The sequence below is a fragment of the Hyla sarda genome, chromosome 8 (genome assembly GCF_029499605.1).
Source record: "Hyla sarda isolate aHylSar1 chromosome 8, aHylSar1.hap1, whole genome shotgun sequence".
Lineage (NCBI taxonomy): Eukaryota > Metazoa > Chordata > Amphibia > Anura > Hylidae > Hyla > Hyla sarda.
In genome coordinates, this window is record NC_079196.1 from 133,532,116 (window position 1) to 133,558,476 (window position 26,361).

General features: G+C 51.0%; 1 protein-coding gene across 1 annotated transcript in view; it reads left to right on the forward strand.

Annotated features, from left to right (window-relative positions):
- LOC130284872 (glutaminase kidney isoform, mitochondrial-like) overlaps nt 1–26,361 on the forward strand; it is a 1,293,621-nt gene that overhangs the window by 988,286 nt on the left and 278,974 nt on the right. The window contains exon 12 of the mRNA XM_056535756.1: nt 5,876–6,052. Coding sequence (XP_056391731.1) covers nt 5,876–6,052 — 177 coding nt within the window. The remainder of the gene's footprint in view (nt 1–5,875; nt 6,053–26,361) is intronic.

The window sequence follows — 26,361 nt, forward strand, 5'->3', positions numbered from 1 at the left end:
ATGCAATTAGTTATCCTTTCATGCATGGTTTCTACACTGACATAAATTACATTTAGTTATTTTCTTTGCCAATCAATCTATGATAACAATTTACTGATATATTTAGCTTAAAGGGTATTCCAGGATTTTTTTTTATTTGACTGTGCTTCAGGGACCGTAACGTTAGTGTATTTAATTGTAGATTGTCTGTACCAGTGTTTGATGGCTAGTCTCGCAATTCTTATGTGATCTTTGTCCAATGTTTCAGCATACAAAATGAATGTCGTCTCAGGTTTTCCCAGGTTGCAGTGTGACCGTGGACTTTACATCACTAGTCAGGTATTCAAATGGAACCTGTCTGCTTCAATGGGTGGAGTGACCGCTGGGTGGGGTGGTCATTCTGCACAGATGTTGTTGTTTGGCTGATGTTTGGGAGGGAGAAAAGTGACCTCACACTTACAAATAAGGAATCTTGGGACTTGTAGTTAAAGGCAGGGAAATCAGCAGCATTATGGTGGATTCACAACACAGTCTTTTTGAACCGAGACAAGCACGGATCCTTCCTAAGCATGTCCATTACTCTCTAGCAGGTAAGTACTAAATCACCTTATGGTGTATAACCCATTTAACCCCTTGGGGACGGAGCCCATTATGACCCTAAGGGCGGGAGCATTTTTTGCAAATCTGACCACTGTCACTTTAAGCATTAATAACTCTGTGATGCTTTTACTTATAAATTTGATTCCGAGATAGTTTTTTCGTGACATATTCTACTTTATGTTAGTGGTAAATTTTCGTCGATACTTGCATCATTTCTTTGTGAAAAATTCCTAAATTTTATGAAAAATTAGAAAATGTAGCATTTTTCTAACTTTGAAGCTCTCTGCTTGTAAGGAAAATAGACATTCCAAATAAACTATATATTGATTCACATATACAATATGTCTTCTTTATGTTTCCATCATAAAGTTGACATGTTTTTACTTTTGGAAAACATCAGAGGGCTTCAAAGTTCAGCAGCAATTTTGCAATTTTTCGCAAAATTTTCAAAATCGGAATTTTTCAGGGACCAGTTCAGGTTTGAAGTGAATTTGAAGGGCCTTCATATTAGAAATACCCCACAAATGAAACCATTATATAAACTGCACCCCTCAAAGTATTCAAAATGACATTCATTAAGTGTGTTAACCCTTTAGGTGTTTCACAGGAATAGCAGCAAAGTGAAGGAGAAAATTCTAAATCTTCATTTTTTACACTCACATGTTCTTGTTGACCCAGTTTTTGAATTTTTACAAGGGGTAAAAGGAAAAAAATCCTCTCAAAATTTGTTACCCAATTTCTCTCGAGTAAGAAAATACCTCATATGTGTATGTCAAGTGTTCGGTGGGCCTCAGAAAGGAAGGAGCAACAATGGGATTTTGGAGAGTGAGTTTTTCTGAAATGGTTTTTGGGGGGCATGTCCCATTTAGGAAGCCCCTATGGTGCCAGGACAGCAAACCCCCCCCCCCACATCGCACACTATTATGGAAACTACACCCCTCAAGAAACGTAACAAGGGGTACGGTGAGCCTTAACACCCCACAGGTGTTTGACAACTTTTTGTTAAAGTCGGATGTGTAAATGAAAAAAAAAATGTTTTCACTAAAATGCTGTTTTTTCCCCAAATTTTACTTTTTTACAAGGGGTAATAGGAGAAAATGCCCAAAATTTGTAACCCCATTTCTTCTGAGTATGAAAATACCCCATGTTTGGACGTCAAGTGCACTGCGGGCACACTACAATGCTCAGAAGAGAAGGAGCGCCATTGAGCTTTTAGAGAGATAATTTGATTGGAATGGAACCCCCCCACATGTGACCCCATTTTGGAAACTACACCCCTCATGGAATGTAATAAGGGGTACAGTGAGCATTTACACCCTACTGGCGTTTGACAGATCTTTGGAACAGTGGGCTGTGCAAACAAAAAAATTACATTTTTCATTTTCACTGACCACTGTTCCAAAAATCTGTCAGACACTTGTGGGGCGTAAATGCTCACTGTACCGTGAGGGGTAGAGTTTCCAAAATGGGGTCACATGTGGGTATTTATTTTTTTGGGTTTATGTCAGAACTGCTGTAAAATCGGCCACCCCTGTGCAAATCACCAATTTAGGCCTCAAATGTACATAGTATGCTCTCACTCCTTGTTGTGCGCTCGCAGAGCATTTTACGCCCACACATGGGGTATTTCCGTACTCAGGAGAAATTGCGTTACAAATTTTGGTGGTCTTTTTTTTCCTTTTACCTCTTGTGAAAATAAAAAGTAAAGGGCAACACCAGCATGTTAGTGTAAAAAACATTTTTTTTACACTAACAGGCTGGTGTAGACCCCAACTTTTCCTTTTCATAAGGGGTAAAAGGAGAAAAAGCCCCCCCAAATTTGTAGTGCAATTTCTCCCAAGTACGGAGATACCCCATATGTGGCTCTAAACTGTTTCCTTGAAATATGACAGGGCTCCGAAGTGAGAGAGCGCCATGCGCATTTGAGGACTAAATTAGGGATTGCATAGGGGTGGACATAGGGGTATTCTACGCCAGTGATTCCCAAACAGGGCGCCTCCAGCTGTTGCTAAACTCCCAGCATGCCTGGACAGTCAGTGGCTGTCCAGAAATGTGTGGAGTTGTTTTGCAACAGCTGGAAGCTCCGTTTTGGAAACACTGCCATACAATACGTTTTTGATTTTTATTGGGGGGGGGGGGGGACAGTGTAAGGGGGTGTTTATGTAGTGTTTTACTCTTTATTAGGTGTTAGTGTAGTGTAGTGCTTTTAGGGTACATTCACACTGGCGGGTTACGGTGAGTTAGGCTACGCAAGGAATTTGCGCTGCGGCGAAAAATTTGCCGCACCTCATACTTGAAGCAGGAACCTTACTGTAAACCCGCCTATGTGAATGTACCCTGTACGTTCACAGGGGGGGGCAAACCTCCAGCTGTTTCAAAACTACAACTCCCAGCATGTACTGACAGACCGTGCATGCTGGGAGTTGTAGTTTTGCAACAGCTGGAGGCACACTGGTTGGAAAACCTTCAGTTAGGTTCTGCTACCTAACTCAGTATTTTCCAACCAGTGTTCCTCCAGCTGTTGCCAAACTACAACTCCCAGCATGCACGGTCTGTCAGTACATGCTGGGAGTTGTAGTTTTGCAACAGCTGGAGGCACACTGGTTGGAAAACCTTCAGTTAGGTTCTGTTACCTAATTCAGTATTTTCCAACCAGTGTGCCTCCAGCTGTTGCAAAACTACAACTTCCAGCATGTACTGACAGACCGTGCATGCTGGGAGTTGTAGTTAAGCAACAGCTGGAGGCACACTGGTTGGAAAACCTTCAGTTAGGTTCTGTTACCTAACTCAGTATTTTCCAACCAGTGTGCCTCCAGCTGTTGCAAAACTACAACTTCCAGCATGTACTGACAGACCGTGCATGCTGGGAGTTGTAGTTAAGCAACAGCTGGAGGCACCCTATATAAGCAGTAGTTAGCTGCACATGGGCCATTTCTTTCCTAGCTGCCTCCCAGTCTGACTGGGAGAGTATGGTAAGTGAGCTTTTACATCTCTGTTCACACTGGTGTGGTGCTGTGCGGTGTCCGTTGCTGCCGTGGCGCCGTGTCTGCGGGGGGGGTGCGGCTCATAGACTGGTTTGAGTGGCATTGGGGCTGCTCTGCCAGTGGGTCGTTTCCCCCCCTGTGGGCCTTGGCGTTGCGGCGGTGGTGGTCGCCGCCCGGTGCTGCGCCATTTTATGCTAGGGACGTTAGGGACCCACTCTGGATAGGTGGCCTTGACGTGGCGAGTGGGCTTGTACTTTTTGATCAAAATGTATACTAACAACCTGTTAGTTTTTGATATTATGCTGAGAAGCAATCAGATCATTATACAAGATTGTAGATGTGCACCATGACAGCTCTTCTACCCGAATTCACACTAGTTGGAAAACCTTCAGTTAGGTTCTGTTACCTAACTCAGTATTTTCCAACCAGTGTGCCTCCAGCTGTTGCAAAACTACAATTCCCAGCATGTACTGATCACAGAAGGGCATGCTGGGAGATGTAGTTATGCAACAGCTGGAGGTACGCAACTACAACTCCCAGCATGCCGAGACAGCTGTTTGCAGTTTGGGCATGCTGCGATTTGCAACATCTGGAGTGCTACAATTTAGAGACCACTGAACAGTGATCTCCAAACTGTGGACCTCCAGATGTTGCAAAACTACAACTCCTAGCATGCCCAGACAGAAAACAGCTGTGTGGGCATGCTAGGAGTTGTAGTTTTGCAAGATCTAGAGGGCAGTATAGAGATCACTGTGCAGTGTTCTCTAAACTGTGGACCTCCAGCTGTTGCAAAACTACAAATCCCAGCATGCCCACACAGCAAACAGCTGTTTAAGCATGCTGGGAGTTGTAGTTTTGCAACATCTGGAGGGCTACAGTCTAGAGACTACTATAGTGGTCTCAGACTGTAGCCCTCTAGATGTTGCTAGGCAACTCATCGGCTTCCGTCGCATCCAGGGAGCCGTCCTCTTCTGCCGCCTGCCGATCACCGTCGCTCCGCTGCCTCCGGACGGGTAAGTGGACTCCGGCGCCGATCCTCTTCTTTTTCCCCGTTCTGCCCGGCCTATTGTGGGTGGGCAGGACGGGGAAAACGAAAGTAAAGCCCCCCCCGCCCCCGATCTGCTATTGGTGGTCGCGTCTAGACCACCAATAGCAGGGATAGGAGGGGTGGCACCCCTGCCACCTCACTCCTATCGCTTCAGGGGGATCGTGGGTGTCATAGACAACCACGATCCCCCTTATATTCCGGGTCACCATGGACCCGTAATTACCCGGAATCGGCGCAAATCCCAAGTGTGTATTCACTTGCGATTTGCGCCGATCGCCGACATGGGGGAGTCTAATGACCCCCCTGGGCATTTGCACGGGGTGCCTGCTGATAGATATCAGCAGTCACCCCGGTCCCCGCCCGGCACGCGGCGGGGACCGAAATTCCCACGGGCGTATGGATACGCCCTTTGTCCTTAAGTACCAGGACGCCAGGGCGTATGCATACGCCCTTCGTCCCCAACAGGTTAAAGGTGTATTCCTTGAAAAAACTTTTTTTTTTCATATCAACTGGCTCCCGAAAGTTAAACAGATTTGTAAATTACTTCTATTAAAAAAATCCTACCAATACTTATCAGCTGCTGAAGTTGAGTTCTTATTTTCTGTCTGACAACAGTGCTTGCTGCTGACACCTCTGTCTGTCTCAGGAACTGTCCAGAACAGAAGAGGTCTGCTATGGGGATTTCTGCTACTCTAGATAGTTCCTGAGACAGACAGAGGTGTCAGCCGAGAGCACTGTTGTCAGACAGAAATGAACAACTAAACTTCAGCAGCTGATAAGTACTGGTAGTATTAAGATTTTTTTAAGTAGTAAGTAATTTACAAATCTGTTTAACTTTCTGGAGCCAGTTGATGTTTTTTCATGGAATACCCCTTTTAAGCATTACTATAATTTTTAAATGACTCGACCTTTCTTAGAGACAGGTCAGAAGTTTTTATCAGTAGAGGTCTGGGTGCTAAACAAGAGAAACACTCAGCTAAGTGCATCTTTCCCTATCACTCTCCTTGCTACAAGAGACAGATTCTATAGTAAGTCTATGGAACCCATATCGTCCTGATAAGAGAGAGACAGGGAAAAAAGCACTTCACTAGAATTAGCAGGGAAAAGCTGTCAATGGGGCTCTCTCGCACCCAGACCCCTAACAACAAAACCATTTTTTTTAAGGATAGGAAAACTTTATTATGCCATTCTTCTGTAATCTAACATTCAGCTAGTTAAAATACTGTTTCACTAGTTTCTTATGCCGTTTTTTTTTTCTTTCTAGTTGTGCTCCATTGAAGTGACTTGTGAATCTGCCAGTGTAATGGCAGCAACGTTGGCTAATGGTGGCTTCTGTCCAATTACTGGAGAGAGAGTGCTGAGTCCAGAGGCAGTGAGGAATACTTTAAGTTTAATGCACTCTTGTGGGATGTATGACTTCTCTGGACAGTTTGCTTTTCATGTAAGTTAACAGTTGTAAGACTACACAATAATGAAACATTTTCAATTAAACTATTATATTTTATTCATAATTTTTTTATTATTTAAAAAACTGTCTGAACAGAGGCTAATTAACAGCAGTAAAGTTCCTCAAAAGACTATAGAGGCTGAATTTGTGACAATAAAGGCTGAATGTATACTTTATTGCACGTGTACGTTACACAGGTATTGTATAGTATGTTATATAAGTGCCCCTTACATTTTTGTAAATATTTTATTACTAGCTTTTGCCTGTGGCTTCGCTCGCGTTAAATTTGGGGTAATGATTTACTTTTTACGATCCTATAGTAATGAGGCTGCTCTGGGTAAAGTCTACGGGCATCCAATCAACCTGAAACATTACCTCTGCTGTTTCATGGAATTGAAGATCAACATCCTTTGAGGAGTTTTACCGAGTCCCACCTTCTTGCGCTGCTTATTTATTGCCAACAGTCCTCATATCCCATCCTCATATCCCATCCTCCTATCTCGACTTCCTATCCCGACCTCCTATCCCGTCCTCCTATCCCATCCTCCTATCCCGTCCTCCTATCCCGTCCTCCTATCCTGACCTCCTATCCTGACCTCCTATCCCGTCCTCCTATCTTGACCTCCTATCTCGACCTCCTATCCCGTCCTCCTATCCCATCCCCCTATCCCTTCCTCCTACCTCGACCTCCTATCCAGACCTCCTATACAGTCCTCCTATCCCGACCTCCTATCCCGACATCCTATCCCGTCCTCCTATCCCGACCTCCTATCCCGACATCCTATCCCGACATCCTATCCCGTCCTCCTATCCCGTCCTCCTATCCCGACCTCCTATCCCGTCCTCCTATCCCGTCCTCCTATCCCGTCCTCATATCCCGTCCTCCTATCTCGTCCTCCTATCTCGTCCTCCGATCTTTACCTCCTAACCAGACCTCCTATCCCTACCTTCTATCCCGTCCTCCTATCCCTTCCTCCCATCCCTTTCTCCTGTCTTGACCTCCTATCTTTACCTCCTATCCCGTCCTATGCCGAACTCCTATCCCATCCTCATATGCCTCCTATCACGACCTCCTATCCCGTCCTCCTATCTCAACCTCCTATCCCGTCCTATTATCCCGTCCTACTATCTCGACCTCCTATCCAATGCTCATATCCCGTCCTCATATCCAGTCCTCCTATCTCAACCTCCTAACCCGACCTCCTATCCCGACCTCCTATCCCGACCTCCTATCCCGTCCTCCTATCTCGACCTCCTATCCCGACCTCCTACCCCATCCTCCTATCCCATCCTCCTATCCCGTCCTCCTATCCCGTCCTCTTATCCCGACCTCCTATCCCGACCTCCTATCCCGTCCTCCTATCCCGTCCTCCTATCCCGTCCTCCTATCCCGTCCTCCTATCTCGACTTCCTATCTCGACCTCCTATCTTGAACTTCTAAACCAAACTCCTATCCCATCCCCCTATCCCGTCCTCCTATCCCGTTCCCCTATCCCTTCCTCCTACCTCGACCTCCTATCCTGACCTCCTATACCATCCTCCTATCCCGACCTCCTATCCCGACCTCCTATCCCGTCCTCCTATCTCGTCCTCCTATCCCGACCCCCTATCCCGACCTACTATCCCGCCCTCCTATCCCGACCCCCTATCCCGACCTCCTATCCCGCCCTCCTATCCCGACCTCCTATCCCATCCTCCTATCCCGTCCTCCTATCCCGTCCTCCTATCCCGACCTCCTATCCCGACCTCCTATCCCGTCCTCCTATCCCGTCCTCCTATCCCGACCCCCTATCCCGACCTACTATCCCGCCCTCCTATCCCGACCCCCTATCCCGACCTCCTATCCCGCCCTCCTATCCCGACCTCCTATCCCATCCTCCTATCCCGTCCTCCTATCCCGTCCTCCTATCCCGACCTCCTATCCCGACCTCCTATCCCGTCCTCCTATTCCGTCCTCCTATCTCGTCCTCCTATCTCGTCCTTTGATCTTGACCTCCTAACCCGACCTCCTATCCCTACCTTCTATCCCGTCCTCCTATCCCTTCCTCGTGTCTCGACCTCCTATCTTTACCTCCTATCCTGTCCTATCCCAACCTCCTATCCCAAACTCCTATCCCATCCCTCATATGCCTCCTATCCCGACCTCCTATCCTGTCCTCCTATATCGACCTCCTATCCCGACCTCCTATCCCGCCCTCCTATCCCGTCCTCCAATCCAGTCCTCCTATCTTGACTTCCTATCTCAACCTCCTATCTCGAACTTCTAACCCGACCTCCTATCCCTACCTCCTATCTCGTCCTCCTATCCCGTCCCCCTACCTCGACCTCCTATCCTGACCTCCTATACCGTCCTCCTATGCCGACCTCCTATCCCGACCTCCTATCCCGACCTCCTATCCCGACCTTCTATCCCGTCCTCCTGTCCCGTCCTCATGTCCCGTCCTCCTATCTCATCCTCCTATCTCTTCCTCCTATCTCGACCTCCGACTCTCGACCTCCTAACCGACCTCCTAACCCGACCTCCTATCCTGTCCTCCAATCCCGACCTCCTAACCCGTCCTCCTATCCCGACCTCCTATCTCGACCTCCTATGCCGACCTCCTATCCCGTCCTCCTATCCCGACCTCATATCCCGTCCTCCTATTGCGACCTCCCATCCCTTTCTCCTGTCTCGACCTCCTATCTTTACCTCCTATCCCGTCCTATCCCGAACTCCAATCACATCCTCATATGCCTCCTATCTCGTCCTCCTATCTCGTCCTCCTATCTCGACCTCCTATCCCGTCCTACTATCCCGTTCTCCTATCTCGACCTCCTATCCAATCCTCATATCCCGTCCTCATATCCAGTCCTCCTATCTCGACCTCCTAACCCGACCTCCTATCCCGACCTCCTATCCCGACCTCCTATCCCGACCTCCTATCCCGTCCTCCTTTCCCGTCCTCCTATCCCGACCTCCCATCCCGTTCTCCTATCCTGTTCTCCTATTCTGACCTCCTATCCCGTCCTCCTATCCCGTCCTCCTCTCCCGACCTCCTATCCCGACCTCCTATCCCGACCTCCTATCCCTTCCTCCTGTCTCGACCTCCTGTCTCGACCTCCTATCCCGACCTCCTATCCCGACCTCCTATCTCGACTTCCTATCTCGACCTCCTATCTCGAACTTCTAACCTGACCTCCTATCCCGTCCTCCTATCCCGTTTCCCTATCCCTTCCTCCTACCTCGACTTCCTATCCTGACCTCCTATACCATCCTTCTATCCTGACCTCCTATCCCGACCTCCTATCCTGACCTCCTAACCCGTCCTCCTATCTCGTCCTCCTATGCCAACCCCCTATCCCTACCTCCTATCCCGTCCTCCTATCCCGACCTCCTATCCCGTCCTCCTATCCTGTCCTATCCCGAACTCCTATCCCATCCACATATGCCCCCTATCACGACCTCCTATCCCGACCTCCTATCCCGTCCTCCTATCACGTCCTCCTATCCCGTCCTCCTATCCTGTCCTCCTATCCCAACCTCCAATCCAGTCCTCCAATCCCATCCTCCTGTCTCGACTTCCTATCTTGACCTCCTATCTCGACTTCCTATCTCGACCTCCTATCTCGAACTTCTAACCTGACCTCCTATCCCGTCCTCCTATCCCGTCCCCCTATCCCTTCCTCCTACCTCGACTTCCTATCCTGACCTCCTATACCATCCTTCTATCCTGACCTCCTATCCCGACCTCCTATCCTGACCTCCTAACCCGTCCTCCTATCTCGTCCTCCTATCCCAACCCCCTATCCCGACCTCCTATCCCGTCCTCCTATTCCGACCTCCTATCCCGTCCTCCTATCCTGTCCTATCCCGAACTCCTATCCCATCCTCATATGTCTCCTATCACGACCTCCTATCCTGTCCTCCTATCCCAACCTCCAATCCAGTCCTCCAATCCCATCCTCCTATCTCGACTTCCTTTCTCGACCTCCTATCTCTACTTCCTATCTCGACCTCCTATCTCGAACTTCTAACCCGACCTCCTATCCCGTCCTCCTATCCCGTCCCCCTATCCCTTCCTCCTACCTAGACCTCCTATCCCGTCCCCTATCCCTTCCTTCTACCCCGACCTCCTATCCTGACCTCCTATCCCGACCTCCTATCCCGACCTCCTAACCAGTCCTCCTATCTCGTCCTCCTATCCCAACCCCCTATCCCGTCCTCATATCCCATCCTCCTATCCCGTCCTCCTATCCCGTCCTCCTATCCCGTCCTCCTATGCTGACCTCCTATCCCGTCCTCCTATCCCGACCTCCTATCCCGTCCTCCTATCCCGACCTCCTCTCCCGACCTCCTCTCCCGACCTCCTCTCCCAAACTCCTAACCTGTCCTCCTAACCCGTCCTCCTATCCCGTCCTCCTATCCCGACCTCCTATCCTGACCTCCTATCCCGACCTCCTATCCCGTCCTCCTATCCCGTCTTCCTATCTCATCCTCCTATCCCATCCTCCTATTTCGTCCTTCGATCTTGACCTCCTAACCCGACCTCCTATCCCGACCTCCTATCCCGACCTCCTATCCCGTCCTCCTATCCCGACCTCCTATCCCGACCTCCTATCCCGTCCTCCTATCCTGTCCTCCTATCCAATCCTCATATGCCGTCCTCCTATCCCGTCCTCCTATCCCGACCTCCTATCCCGACCTCCTATCTCGACTTCCTATCTCGACCTCTTATCTCGAACTTCTTACCTGACCTCCTATCCCGTCCCCCTATCCCTTCCTCCTACCTCGACTTCCTATCCTGACCTCCTATACCATCCTTCTATCCTGACCTCCTATCCCGACCTCCTATCCTGACCTCCTAACCCGTCCTCCTATCTCGTCCTCCTATCCCAACCCCCTATCCCGACCTCCTATCCCGTCCTCCTATCCCGACCTCCTATCCCGTCCTCCTATCCTGTCCTATCCCGAACTCCTATCCCATCCTCATATGCCTCCTATCACGACCTCCTATCCCGACCTCCTATCCCGTCCTTTGATTTTGGAATGAAAGTTTCTTTTCTTCTGGCTCCTCCTGATATCCAAAATGTATTGAACCCATCACCTATCACCACTTCCCTCAAACCCAAATCTACCTTTTATCCGGTCCACCATAGGGGTCCCTTCATTGAGACTTTCTATGAACTTGTTGCATCGGACCTGAGAGATCTCAGTAAATGTGATCATTTCCAATCAAACTTGAACCAAAAAGAGAAAGAAGCACTACAGTCCCTCTCTAAAAATCCCAATATTGTAATTCGAAACGCAGATAAAGGGGGAGGGATCATTGTTCAAGATAGAGAAGCATACATACAGGAAGCCATGAAGATACTTGGCGATATTAAATATTACATGACTTTACCCCACGATCCAACAGTGGAATATTCTGTCACCTTCGCCAACCTTATTAAAAAAGCCTTTAATGATGGAATTCTCAACAAAAAAGAGAAGGATTTCATCACTATCACGAACCCCAAAACCGCGATTTTTTATCATCTTCCTAAAATACATAAATGTACAGTTAACCCTCCAGGCCGCCCAATTATAGCAGGCATTAACTCCATCTCTAGTAACCTTTCCCAGTATATTGACATCATCTTACATAAATATGTGATAAAGTTAGATTCATACCTCAAGGATACACCCACCTTAATAGAATTACTCCAGGACTTCGTATGGGAACCCGATTTCATATGGGCCACATTAGATGTTTCTTCATTATATTCCAATATACCACATGATAAGGGTATAAGTGTCATCAGAAAAGTTCTAAACCAAGACCATTCAATGCCATCAGTACAAAAAGAATTTATTTGCAATAGCATTCAGTATATTTTGCAACATAACTATTTTTCTTTTAATAATAAAATATACCTACAAACCCAGGGGACCGCAATGGGTACCCGTTTTGCGCCAGCATTTGCTAACCTTTATATGGGGTCATATGAAGAATCCCTCATCTACACCAACCACCCTTGGAAGAACAAGATAAAACTCTATAAACGTTATATCGACGATTTGTTATTTATTTGGAGAGGAACTGAGGAGGAATTTACAGATTTCACAAAATACCTCAACAACAATAATTTCAACATCACATTATCTGCAAAAAGTAGCAAAGCCTCTATAGAATATCTGGATTTGGAATTATCTAATCATAACAGTAAAGTCATCACTAAAACCTATTTTAAGAAAGTAGACTGTAACAGTCTCCTCTCTTTCAACAGTAGTCACTATAAAAAATGGAAGTTAAACATTCCGTACGGTCAGTTCCATAGAGTCCGTAGGAACTGCTCTGATATCTCGGATTATAAGGAACAGAGTAAAATCATAAAAACTAGACTCTCGGAGAAGGGATACCCGTCAAAGATCATCAAAGCAGCATATCAACGAGCCCTAATAGGCTCTAGAACAACCGTGAAGAAGACACCCACCATAGTGAATAACCATCCCATTGAAGCAAACCAAGACACTTTCAAAAATAACTTTATCACGACCTACTGCGCATCACACAACAGCATTCGCAGTATCTTGAATAAACATTGGAACATTTTATTACAAGACCCCCTCCTGAAAAACGATATTTCCAATCAACCTTCTATTACTTATAGACGCGCCCAAACGTTGAAGAATATACTAGCACCTAGTCGTCTAAAAGAAGAATCCATTAACAAACGCAAAACTAACCATCTCACCCCGGGAAATTACAAATGTTATAAGACAACATGCAAATGCTGTGCAAACATCACCAACGGTAAAAAAGATTTCCTCTGCAGTTCCACCAGGGAATCTTTTCCTATTAAAACTAGGATGGACTGCTCTACAACCCATGTGATATATCTATTAGAATGGGACTGCAAACTACAATACGTAGGTCGCACTATTCAACAGTTGCGACTACGTATGAACAAACACAGATCCAACGTACATAAAGGATTTATCAAACACAGCGTTTCTAGACACGCAACACAATACCACAATAAGGAATTTTCAGCTTTTTCCTTAACCATTTTAGAACACATCCCAGAGGATACATACAATAGGTTTGAAAAACTACAACGGAGAGAATCATTTTGGATATATAAATTAAATTCTTTAATACCCAATGGACTGAACGAAGTAATGGATATCATCCGTTAGGAGTCCTATCATTTATATTATCCTCCATCCTCCAGTACCCACGCTATGGTATTCTTTCTCAACTTAATGGTATTTTTAACATATTTATTATAATAATACGAACATATTTGTATTTAATTGATTTGTTATTTGTTGTTTTTTTTCTATTTAATTACTTTTCTCTCCTTGTATACCATGTAACATATATATTTTAATATGTTCCTTTTATACTATCATATACATTTAAATTATCCCTCCACTTCACCTTAATCCTATTATATATGCTGACAATGCATTGTTAACTATATAGGCTGACACATGTGATGCTGGCTGTATGCTGATCACATATGCTGACTATCTTGCACACTATACTTATGTAGTGCCTATGTTCTATGTGTAAGTGTATATATATATGTATGGGTGCAGCTCCACATTGGCCCCATCATCATTCATTCATACATTTCCTCTATTCCATTTTATCTTAACATAATCCATTCCATCATTTACGGTGTTTTCGGGTGGTGCCCCGCAGCCCACTCATTCCCCATAAGCTGACACAATGTACCAGCGGCACACATGCCGTGCCGCTACATTTTGCTACTAGGTTTCCGTCATCATTATTAACTTCCCGAGTTCGCGCATGCGCACACTGCCGGCGGTTCCGCTAATGAAAGCTGAACGCCGACAGACACACACTGTTATCCCCAACGTACCTTATAACCAGTCCTTTTTAAACTATATATAGTATTTATTGTATAGACTTTACCGTAGCATGAATGAATGCTATTTTGAAGTATCTTTTAACTTAGCTTGACTCTATGTATGCAAGTCAGTCTCCACGCCCACTAGGGGGCGGAGCCGAGTGGTTTTTTGGCGCCCTTGTCTTGCATTTAAACCTGCTCTGTTTAACCATGGTCATACATTGCCTGTACATCTGATGAAGAGGGTCTTAACCTTCGCAACGCGTTATGTTTTTGGCTAAATAAATCGAACCTTTTATCCCAAGAAGTTGCCTCAGTGGTGGATTGCGCTATAGAACCTGGTACTTTTCCTGCCTAGCACCAGTACTTGCATCGTTGTTACGCCGAGCGCTCCGGGTCCCCGTTCCTCCCCGGAGCGCTCGCCTCATCCTCGTTGCTGCAGCGCCCCGGTCAGATCCACTGACCGGGTGCGCTGCGGTCCCGCCTCCAGCCGGGATGCGATTCGCGATGCGGGTGGCGCCCGCTCGCGATGCGCACCCCGGTCCCCGTACCTGACTCGCTCTCCGTCGGTCCTGTCCCGGCACGCGCGGCCCCGCTCCCTAGGGCGCGCGCGCGCCGGGTCTCTGCGATTTAAAGGGCCAGTGCACCTATGATGGTGCCTGGCCCAATCTTCCAATTAGCTTAATTAGTTTCCACCTGTGCACTTCCCTATATCACCTCACTTCCCCTGCACTCCCTGGCCAGATCTTGTTGCACTTGTGCCTAGTGAAAGCGTTCCCTTGTTTGTTCCTAGCCCGTGTTCCTGACCTCCTGCCGTTGCCCCTGACTACGATCCTTGCCGCCTGCCCCCGACCTTCTGCTACGTCCGACCTTGCTTCTGCCTACTCCCTTGTACCTCGCCTATCTTCAGCAGTCAGAGAGGTGAGCCGTTGCTAGTGGATACGACCTGGTCACTACCGCCGCAGCAAGACCATCCCGCCTTGCGGCGGGCTCTGGTGAAAACCTGTAGTGGCTTAGAACCGGTCCACTAGCGCGGTCCTCGCCATCCCTCTCTGGCACAGAGGATCCACTACCTGCCAGCCGGCATCGTGACAGTAGATCCGGCCATGGATCCCGCTGAAGTTCCTCTGCCAGTTGTCACTGACCTCCCTACACTGGTCGCCCAGCAAGCCCTAAAGATCGCCCAACGAAATCAACAGCTGGCATACTTGACCTCCGTGACACTGCATCTTCAGTCACAGATACAGCAAATTCAGTCACAGCTACAGCTGCAACAACCATCTCCTCCGCCGGCTCCTGCAACTCCTCCGCAGCAACCGGCCGCTCCTAACCCCTGCTTGTCCCTGCCGGACAAATTTGATGGGGTCCGCAATGATCCTGCCACAGCCACAGTCCAGTCCTACTTCGCTGAGGTCCGTGGTGTCTTCGAGGAGCCTGCCCGAGCCTCTTCTGCCGAGACTGCCCTGCTGAACCTGGTCCAGGGTGTTTCTTCCGTTGGCGAGTACGCCATTCAGTTCCGTGCTCTTGCTTCCGAGTTGTCCTGGAATAGTGAGATTCTCTGCGCGACCTTTAAAAAAGGCCTATCCAGCAACATTAAAGATGTTCTGGCCGCACGAGAAACTCCTGCTAACCTGCATGAACTCATTCATCTTGCCACTCGCATTGACATGCGTTCTTCCGGATGGCGTCTGGAGCTCCGCCTGGATATGGACTTTGTTCGCACGAGGCGTTTTTTCTCCCCGGCTCCTCTCTCCTCTGGTCCTCTGCAATCCGTTCCTGTGCTTCCCGCCGCGGAGGCTATGCAAGTTGACCGGTCTCGCTTGACACCTCAAGAGAGGACACGACGCCGCATGGAGAATCTTTGCCTGTACTATGCCGGTACCGAACACTTCCTGAAGGATTGTCCTATCCGTCCTCCCCGCCTGGAAAGATGTACGCTGACTCCGCACAAAGGTGACACAGTTTTTGATGTCAACTCTGCTTCTCCACGCCTTACTGTGCCTGTGCGGATATCTGCCTCTACCTTCTCATTCTCTACTATGGTCTTCTTGGATTCCGGATCTGCAGGAAAAATTTTTTTGGCCTCTCTTATCAACAGGTTCAACATCCCTGTGACCAGTCTCGCCAGACCCCTCTACATCTATTGTATTAACAATGAAAGATTGGACTGTCTCATGCGTTTCCGCACAGAACCCCTCCTAATGTGCATCGGACCTCATCACGGAAAAATTGACTTTTTTTTCCTCAGGTTCTTTGGCCCCAAGAAGAGGGGGAGACCCAAGGGGGGGGGTACTGTTACGCCGAGCGCTCCGGGTCCCCGTTCCTCCCCGGAGCGCTCGCCTCATCCTCGTTGCTGCAGCGCCCCGGTCAGATCCACTGACCGGGTGCGCTGCGGTCCCGCCTCCAGCCGGGATGCGATTCGCGATGCGAGTGGCGCCCGCTCGCGATGCGCACCCCGGTCCCCGTACCTGACTCGCTCTCCGTCGGTCCTGTCCCGGTGCGCGCGGCCCCGCTCCCTAGGGCGCGCGCGCGCCGGGTCTCTGCGATTTAAAGGGCCAGTGCACCTATGATGGTGCCTGGCCCAATCTTCCAATTAGCTTAATTAGTTTCCACCTGTGCACTTCCCTATATCACCTCACTTCCCCTGCACTCCCTGGCCGGATCTTGTTGCACTTGTGCCTAGTGAAAGCGTTCCCTTGTTTGTTCCTAGCCCGTGTTCCTGACCTCCTGCCGTTGCCCCTGACTACGATCCTTGCCGCCTGCCCCCGACCTTCTGCTACGTCCGACCTTGCTTCTGCCTACTCCCTTGTACCTCGCCTATCTTCAGCAGTCAGAGAGGTGAGCCGTTGCTAGTGGATACGACCTGGTCACTACCGCCGCAGCAAGACCATCCCGCCTTGCGGCGGGCTCTGGTGAAAACCTGTAGTGGCTTAGAACCGGTCCACTAGCGCGGTCCTCGCCATCCCTCTCTGGCACAGAGGATCCACTACCTGCCAGCCGGCATCGTGACAATCGTCCTCCTATCCTGTCCTATCCCGAACTCCTATCCCATCCTCATATGCCTCCTATCACGACCTCCTATCCTGTCCTCCTATCCCAACCTCCAATCCAGTCCTCCAATCCCATCCTCCTATCTCGACTTCCTTTCTCCACCTCCTATCTCGACTTCCTATCTCGACCTCCTATCTCGAACTTCTAACCCGACCTCCTATCCCGTCCTCCTATCCCGTCCCCCTATCCCTTCCTCCTACCTCGACCTCCTATCCCGTCCCCCTATCCCTTCCTTCTACCTCGACCTCCTATCCCGACTTCCTAACCAGTCCTCCTGTCTCGTCCTCCTATCCCAACCCCCTATCCCGTCCTCGTATCCCATCCTCTTATCCCGTCCTCCTATCCCGTCCTCCTATCCCGTCCTCCTATGCTGACCTCCTATCCCGTCCTCCTATCCCGTTCTCCTATCCCGTCCTCCTATCCCGTCCTCCTATGCTGACCTCCTATCCCGTCCTCCTATCCCATCCTCCTCTCACAAACTCCTAACCTGTCCTCCTAACCCGTCTTCCTATTCCCGTCCTCCTATCCCGACCTCCTATCCTGACCTCCTATCCCGACCTCCTATCCCGTCCTCCTATCCCGTCTTCCTATCTCATCCTCCTATCCCTTCCTCCTATCTCGTCCTTCGATCTTGACCTCCTAACCCGACCTCCTATCCCGACCTCCTATCCCGTCCTCCTATCCTGTCCTCCTATCCAATCCTCATATGCCGTCCTCCTATCCCGTCCTCCTATCCCGACCTCCTATCCCGACCTCCTATCTCGACTTCCTATCTCGACCTCTTATCTCGAACTTCTTACCTGTCCTCCTATCCCGTCTCCCTATCCCTTCCTCCGACCTCGACCTCCTATCCTGACCTCCTATACCATTCTCCTATCCTGACCTCCTATCCCGACCTCCTATCCCAACCTCCTATACCGACCTCCTAACCCATCCTCCTATCCCGTCCTCCTATCCAGACCTCCTATCCCGTCCTCCTATCCAGACCTCCTATCCCGAACTCCTATCCCATCCTCATATGCCTCCTATCACGACCTCCTATCCCGTCCTCCTATCTTGACCTCCTATCCCGTCCTACTATCCCGTCCTACTATCCCGTTCTCCTATCTTGACCTCCTATCCAATCCTCATATGCCGTCCTCATATCCAGTCCTCCTAACCCGACCTCCTATCCCATCCTCCTATCCCGCCCTCCTATCCCATCCTCCTATCCTGACCTCCTATCCCGTCCTCCTATCCCATCCTCCTATCCCGTCCTCCTATCCCATCCTCCAATCCAGTCCTCCTATCCCGTCCTCCTATCTCGACTTCCTATCTCGACCTCCTATCTTTAACTTCTAACCCGACCTCCTATCCCTTCCTCCTATTCCTTCCCCCTATTCCTTCCTCCTACCTCGACCTCCTATCCTGACCTCCTATACCATCCTCCAATCCTGACCTCCTATCCTGACCTCCTATCCTGACCTCTTAACCCGTCCTCCTATCTCGTCCTCCTATCCCAACCCCCTATCACGTCCTCCTATCCCGTCCTCCTATCTCGTCCTCCTATCTCGACCTCCTATCTTGACCTCCTATCCCGACCTCCTATCCCGTCCTCCTATTCTGTCCTCCTATCCCGCCCTCCTATCTCGACTTCCTATCTTGACCTCCTATCTCGAACTTGTAACCTGACCTCCTATCCCGTCCTCCTATCCCGTCCCCCTATCCCTTTCCTCCTACCTCGATCTCCTATCCCGACCTCCTATCCCGACCTTCTATCCCGACCTCCTATCCCGACCTCCTATCCCGACCTCCTAAACCGTCCTCCTATCTCATCCTCCTATCCCAACCCCCTATCCCGACCTCCTATCCCGTCCTCCTATCCAGACCTCCTATACCGACCTCCTATCCCGTCCTCCTATCCCGTCCTCCTATCCCGACCTCCTATCCAGACCTCCTATCCCGACCTCCTATCCCGACCTCCTATCCTGTCCTCCTATCCAGACCTCCTATACCGACCTCCTATCCCGACCTCCTATCCCATCCTCCTATCCCAACCTCCTATCCAGACCTCCTATCCCGTCCTCCTATCCCCTCCTCCTATTTCTTCCTCCTATCTCGTCCTTCGATCTTGACCTCCTAACCCGACCTCCTATCCCTACCTTCTTTCCCGTCCTCCTATCCCGACCTCCTATCCTGTCCTCCTATCTCGACCTCCTATCTCGACCTCCTATCTCGTCCTTCTATCTCGCCCTCCTATCTCGACCTCCTATCTCGACCTCCTATCTCGTCCTCCTATCCCGCCCTCCTATCTCGACTTCCTATCTTGACCTCCTATCTCGAACTTGTAACCTGACCTCCTATCCCGTCCTCCTATCCCGTCCCCCTATCCCTTCCTCCTACCTCGATCTCCTATCCTGACCTCCTATACCATCCTCCTAGCCTGACCTCCTATCCCAACCTCCTATCCCGACCTCCTATCCCAACCTCCTATCCCGACCTCCTAACCCGTCCTCCTATCTCGTCCTCCTATCCCAACCCCCTATCCCGACCTCCTATACCGTCCTCCTATCCTGTCCTCCTATCCCGACCTCCTATCCCGTCCTCCTATCCCGCCCTCCTATCCTGACCTTCTATCCCGACCTCCTATCCCGTCCTCCTATCCCGTGCTCCTATCCCGTCCTCCTATCCCGACCTCCTATCCCGACCTCCTATCCCGTCCTCCTATCTCGTCCTCCTATCTCTTCCTTCTATCTCGTCCTTCTATCTCGTCCTTCGATATCGACCTTCTAACCCGACCTCCTATCCCGACCTCCTATCCCGTCCTTCTATCCCGATCTCCTATCCCGACCTCCTATCTCGACCTCCTATCCCGACCTCCTATCCCGTCCTCCTATCCCGACCTCCTATCCCGACCTCCTATCTCGACCTCCTATCCCGACCTCCTAACCCCTCCTCCTATCCCGACCTCCTAACCCCTCCTCCTATCCCGACCTCCTATCTTGACCTCCTATCCAATCCTCATATGCCGTCCTCATATCCAGTCCTCCTAACCCGACCTCCTATCCCATCCTCCTATCCCGCCCTCCTATCCCATCCTCCTATCCTGACCTCCTATCCCGTCCTCCTATCCCATCCTCCTATCCCGTCCTCCTATCCCATCCTCCAATCCAGTCCTCCTATCCCGTCCTCCTATCTCGACTTCCTATCTCGACCTCCTATCTTGAACTTCTAACCCGACCTCCTATCCCTTCCTCCTATTCCATCCCCCTATCCCTTCCTCCTACCTCGACCTCCTATCCTGACCTCCTATACCATCCTCCAATCCTGACCTCCTATCCTGACCTCCTATCCTGACCTCTTAACCCGTCCTCCTATCTCGTCCTCCTATCCCAACCCCCTATCACGTCCTCCTATCCCGTCCTCCTATCTCGTCCTCCTATCTCGACCTCCTATCTTGACCTCCTATCCCGACCTCCTATCCCGTCCTCCTATTCTGTCCTCCTATCCCGCCCTCCTATCTCGACTTCCTATCTTGACCTCCTATCTCGAACTTGTAACCTGACCTCCTATCCCGTCCTCCTATCCCGTCCCCCTATCCCTTCCTCCTACCTCGATCTCCTATCCTGACCTCCTATACCATCCTCCTAGCCTGACCTCCTATCCCGACCTTCTATCCCGACCTCCTATCCCGACCTCCTATCCCGACCTCCTAACCCGTCCTCCTATCTCGTCCTCCTATCCCAACCCCCTATCCCGACCTCCTATCCCGACCTCCTATCCCGTCCTCCTATTCAGACCTCCTATCCCGTCCTCCTATCCCGACCTCCTATCCAGACCTCCTATCCAGACCTCCTATCCCGACCTCCTATCCCGACCTCCTATCCTGTCCTCCTATCCAGACCTCCTATCCCGACCTCCTATCCCATCCTCCTATCCCAACCTCCTATCCAGACCTCCTATCCCGTCCTCCTATCCCCTCCTCCTATTTCTTCCTCCTATCTCGTCCTTCGATCTTGACCTCCTAACCCGACCTCCTATCCCTACCTTCTATCCCGTCCTCCTATCCCGACCTCCTATCCTGTCCTCCTATCTCGACCTCCTATCTCGACCTCCTATCTCGTCCTTCTATCTCGCCCTCCTATCTCGACCTCCTATCTCGACCTCCTATCCCGACCTCCTATCCCGTCCTCCTATTCTGTCCTCCTATCCCGCCCTCCTATCTCGACTTCCTATCTTGACCTCCTATCTCGAACTTGTAACCTGACCTCCTATCCCGTCCTCCTATCCCGTCCCCCTATCCCTTCCTCCTACCTCGATCTCCTATCCTGACCTCCTATACCATCCTCCTAGCCTGACCTCCTATCCTGACCTCCCATCCCGACCTCCTATCCCAACCTCCTATCCCGACCTCCTAACCCGTCCTCCTATCTCGTCCTCCTATCCCGCCCTCCTATCTCGACTTCCTATCTTGACCTCCTATCTCGAACTTGTAACCTGACCTCCTATCCCGTCCTCCTATCCCGTCCCCCTATCCCTTTCCTCCTACCTCGATCTCCTAGCCTGACCTCCTATCCCGACCTTCTATCCCGACCTCCTATCCCGACCTCCTATCCCGACCTCCTAACCCGTCCTCCTATCTCATCCTCCTATCCCAACCCCCTATCCCGACCTCCTATCCCGTCCTCCTATCCAGACCTCCTATACCGACCTCCTATCCCGACCTCCTATCCCGTCCTCCTATCCCGACCTCCTATCCAGACCTCCTATCCCGACCTCCTATCCTGACCTCCTATCCTGTCCTCCTATCCAGACCTCCTATACCGACCTCCTATCCCGACCTCCTATCCCATCCTCCTATCCCAACCTCCTATCCAGACCTCCTATCCCGTCCTCCTATCCCCTCCTCCTATTTCTTCCTCCTATCTCGTCCTTCGATCTTGACCTCCTAACCCGACCTCCTATCCCTACCTTCTTTCCCGTCCTCCTATCCCGACCTCCTATCCTGTCCTCCTATCTCGACCTCCTATCTCGACCTCCTATCTCGTCCTTCTATCTCGCCCTCCTATCTCGACCTCCTATCTCGACCTCCTATCCCGACCTCCTATCCCGTCCTCCTATTCTGTCCTCCTATCCCGCCCTCCTATCTCGACTTCCTATCTTGACCTCCTATCTCGAACTTGTAACCTGACCTCCTATCCCGTCCTCCTATCCCGTCCCCCTATCCCTCCCTCCTACCTCGATCTCCTATCCTGACCTCCTATACCATCCTCCTAGCCTGACCTCCTATCCCGACCTCCTATCCCGACCTCCTATCCCAACCTCCTATCCCGACCTCCTAACCCGTCCTCCTATCTCGTCCTCCTATCCCAACCCCCTATCCCGACCTCCTATACCGTCCTCCTATCCTGTCCTCCTATCCCGACCTCCTATCCCGTCCTCCTATCCCGACCTCCTATCCTGACCTTCTATCCCGACCTCCTATCCCGTCCTCCTATCCCGTGCTCCTATCCCGTCCTCCTATCCCGACCTCCTATCCCGACCTCCTATCCCGTCCTCCTATCTCGTCCTCCTATCTCTTCCTTCTATCTCGTCCTTCGATATCGACCTTCTAACCCGACCTCCTATCCCGACCTCCTATCCTGTCCTTCTATCCCGATCTCCTATCCCGACCTCCTATCTCGACCTCCTATCCCGACCTCCTATCCCGTCCTCCTATCCCGACCTCCTATCCCGACCTCCTATCTCGACCTCCTATCCCGACCTCCTAACCCCTCCTCCTATCCCGACCTCCTAACCCCTCCTCCTATCCCGACCTCCTATCTTGACCTCCTATCCAATCCTCATATGCCGTCCTCATATCCAGTCCTCCTAACCCGACCTCCTATCCCATCCTCCTATCCCGCCCTCCTATCCCATCCTCCTATCCTGACCTCCTATCCCGTCCTCCTATCCCATCCTCCTATCCCGTCCTCCTATCCCATCCTCCAATCCAGTCCTCCTATCCCGTCCTCCTATCTCGACTTCCTATCTCGACCTCCTATCTTGAACTTCTAACCCGACCTCCTATCCCTTCCTCCTATTCCATCCCCCTATCCCTTCCTCCTACCTCGACCTCCTATCCTGACCTCCTATACCATCCTCCAATCCTGACCTCCTATCCTGACCTCCTATCCTGACCTCTTAACCCGTCCTCCTATCTCGTCCTCCTATCCCAACCCCCTATCACGTCCTCCTATCCCGTCCTCCTATCTCGTCCTCCTATCTCGACCTCCTATCTTGACCTCCTATCCCGACCTCCTATCCCGTCCTCCTATTCTGTCCTCCTATCCCGCCCTCCTATCTCGACTTCCTATCTTGACCTCCTATCTCGAACTTGTAACCTGACCTCCTATCCCGTCCTCCTATCCCGTCCCCCTATCCCTTTCCTCCTACCTCGATCTCCTAGCCTGACCTCCTATCCCGACCTTCTATCCCGACCTCCTATCCCGACCTCCTATCCCGACCTCCTAACCCGTCCTCCTATCTCATCCTCCTATCCCAACCCCCTATCCCGACCTCCTATCCCGTCCTCCTATCCAGACCTCCTATACCGACCTCCTATCCCGACCTCCTATCCCGTCCTCCTATCCCGACCTCCTATCCAGACCTCCTATCCCGACCTCCTATCCCGACCTCCTATCCTGTCCTCCTATCCAGACCTCCTATCCCGACCTCCTATCCCGACCTCCTATCCCATCCTCCTATCCCAACCTCCTATCCAGACCTCCTATCCCGTCCTCCTATCCCCTCCTCCTATTTCTTCCTCCTATCTCGTCCTTCGATCTTGACCTCCTAACCCGACCTCCTATCCCTACCTTCTTTCCCGTCCTCCTATCCCGACCTCCTATCCTGTCCTCCTATCTCGACCTCCTATCTCGACCTCCTATCTCGTCCTTCTATCTCGCCCTCCTATCTCGACCTCCTATCTCGACCTCCTATCCCGACCTCCTATCCCGTCCTCCTATTCTGTCCTCCTATCCCGCCCTCCTATCTCGACTTCCTATCTTGACCTCCTATCTCGAACTTGTAACCTGACCTCCTATCCCGTCCTCCTATCCCTTCCCCCTATCCCTTCCTCCTACCTCGATCTCCTATCCTGACCTCCTATACCATCCTCCTAGCCTGACCTCCTATCCCGACCTCCTATCCCGACCTCCTATCCCAACCTCCTATCCCGACCTCCTAACCCGTCCTCCTATCTCGTCCTCCTATCCCAACCCCCTATCCCGACCTCCTATACCGTCCTCCTATCCTGTCCTCCTATCCCGACCTCCTATCCCGTCCTCCTATCCCGACCTCCTATCCTGACCTTCTATCCCGACCTCCTATCCCGTCCTCCTATCCCGTGCTCCTATCCCGTCCTCCTATCCCGACCTCCTATCCCGACCTCCTATCCCGTCCTCCTATCTCGTCCTCCTATCTCTTCCTTCTATCTCGTCCTTCGATATCGACCTTCTAACCCGACCTCCTATCCCGACCTCCTATCCCGTCCTTCTATCCCGATCTCCTATCCCGACCTCCTATCTCGACCTCCTATCCCGACCTCCTATCCCGTCCTCCTATCCCGACCTCCTATCCCGACCTCCTATCTCGACCTCCTATCCCGACCTCCTAACCCCTCCTCCTATCCCGACCTCCTAACCCCTCCTCCTATCCCGACCTCCTATCTTGACCTCCTATCCAATCCTCATATGCCGTCCTCATATCCAGTCCTCCTAACCCGACCTCCTATCCCATCCTCCTATCCCGCCCTCCTATCCCATCCTCCTATCCTGACCTCCTATCCCGTCCTCCTATCCCATCCTCCTATCCCGTCCTCCTATCCCATCCTCCAATCCAGTCCTCCTATCCCGTCCTCCTATCTCGACTTCCTATCTCGACCTCCTATCTTGAACTTCTAACCCGACCTCCTATCCCTTCCTCCTATTCCATCCCCCTATCCCTTCCTCCTACCTCGACCTCCTATCCTGACCTCCTATACCATCCTCCAATCCTGACCTCCTATCCTGACCTCTTAACCCGTCCTCCTATCTCGTCCTCCTATCCCAACCCCCTATCACGTCCTCCTATCCCGTCCTCCTATCTCGTCCTTCTATCTCGACCTCCTATCTTGACCTCCTATCCCGACCTCCTATCCCGTCATCCTATTCTGTCCTCCTATCCCGCCCTCCTATCTCGACTTCCTATCTTGACCTCCTATCTCGAACTTGTAACCTGACCTCCTATCCCGTCCTCCTATCCCGTCCCCCTATCCCTTCCTCCTACCTCGATCTCCTATCCTGACCTCCTATACCATCCTCCTAGCCTGACCTCCTATCCTGACCTCCCATCCCGACCTCCTATCCCAACCTCCTATCCCGACCTCCTAACCCGTCCTCCTATCTCGTCCTCCTATCCCAACCCCCTATCCCGACCTCCTATACCGTCCTCCTATCCTGACCTTCTATCCCGACCTCCTATCCCGTCCTCCTATCCCGTGCTCCTATCCCGTCCTCCTATCCCGACCTCCTATCCCGACCTCCTATCCCGTCCTCCTATCTCGTCCTCCTATCTCTTCCTTCTATCTCGTCCTTCGATATCGACCTTCTAACCCGACCTCCTATCCCGACCTCCTATCCCGTCCTTCTATCCCGATCTCCTATCCCGACCTCCTATCTCGACCTCCTATCCCGACCTCCTATCCCGTCCTCCTATCCCGACCTCCTATCCCGACCTCCTATCTCGACCTCCTATCCCGACCTCCTAACCCCTCCTCCTATCCCGACCTCCTATCCCGTCCTCCTATCCCGTCCTCATGTCCCGTTCTCCTATCTCTTCCTCCTATCTCGGCCTCCTAACCAACCTCCTAACCCGACCTTCTATCCTGTCCTCCTATCCCGACCTTCTATCCCGACCTCCTATCCCGACCTTCTATCCCGTCCTTCTATCCCGACCTCCTAACCCGTCCTCCTTTCCCGACCTCCTATCCCGACCTTCTATCCCGACCTCCTATCCCGACCTTCTATCCCGTCCTCATGTCCCGTCCTCCTATCTCTTCCTCCAATCTCGACCTCCTAACCGACTTCCTAACCTGACCTCCTATCCCGACCTCCTAACCTGTCCTCCTAACCCGTCCTCCTATCCCAACCTCCTATCCCGACCTCCTATCCCGACCTCATATCCCGACCTCCTATCCCATCCTCCTATCCCATCCTCCTATTCCGACCTCCTATCACTTTCTCATATCCTATCCTCCTATCCCGACCTCCTTTCCCATCCTCCTTTCTCGACCTCTTATCTCGACCTCCTATCTTAACCTATTTCGACCTCCTAACCCGACCTCCATTCACGACCTCCTATCCAGACCTTCTATCCCTTCCTCCTATCTCGACCTCCTATCCCATCCTCCTATC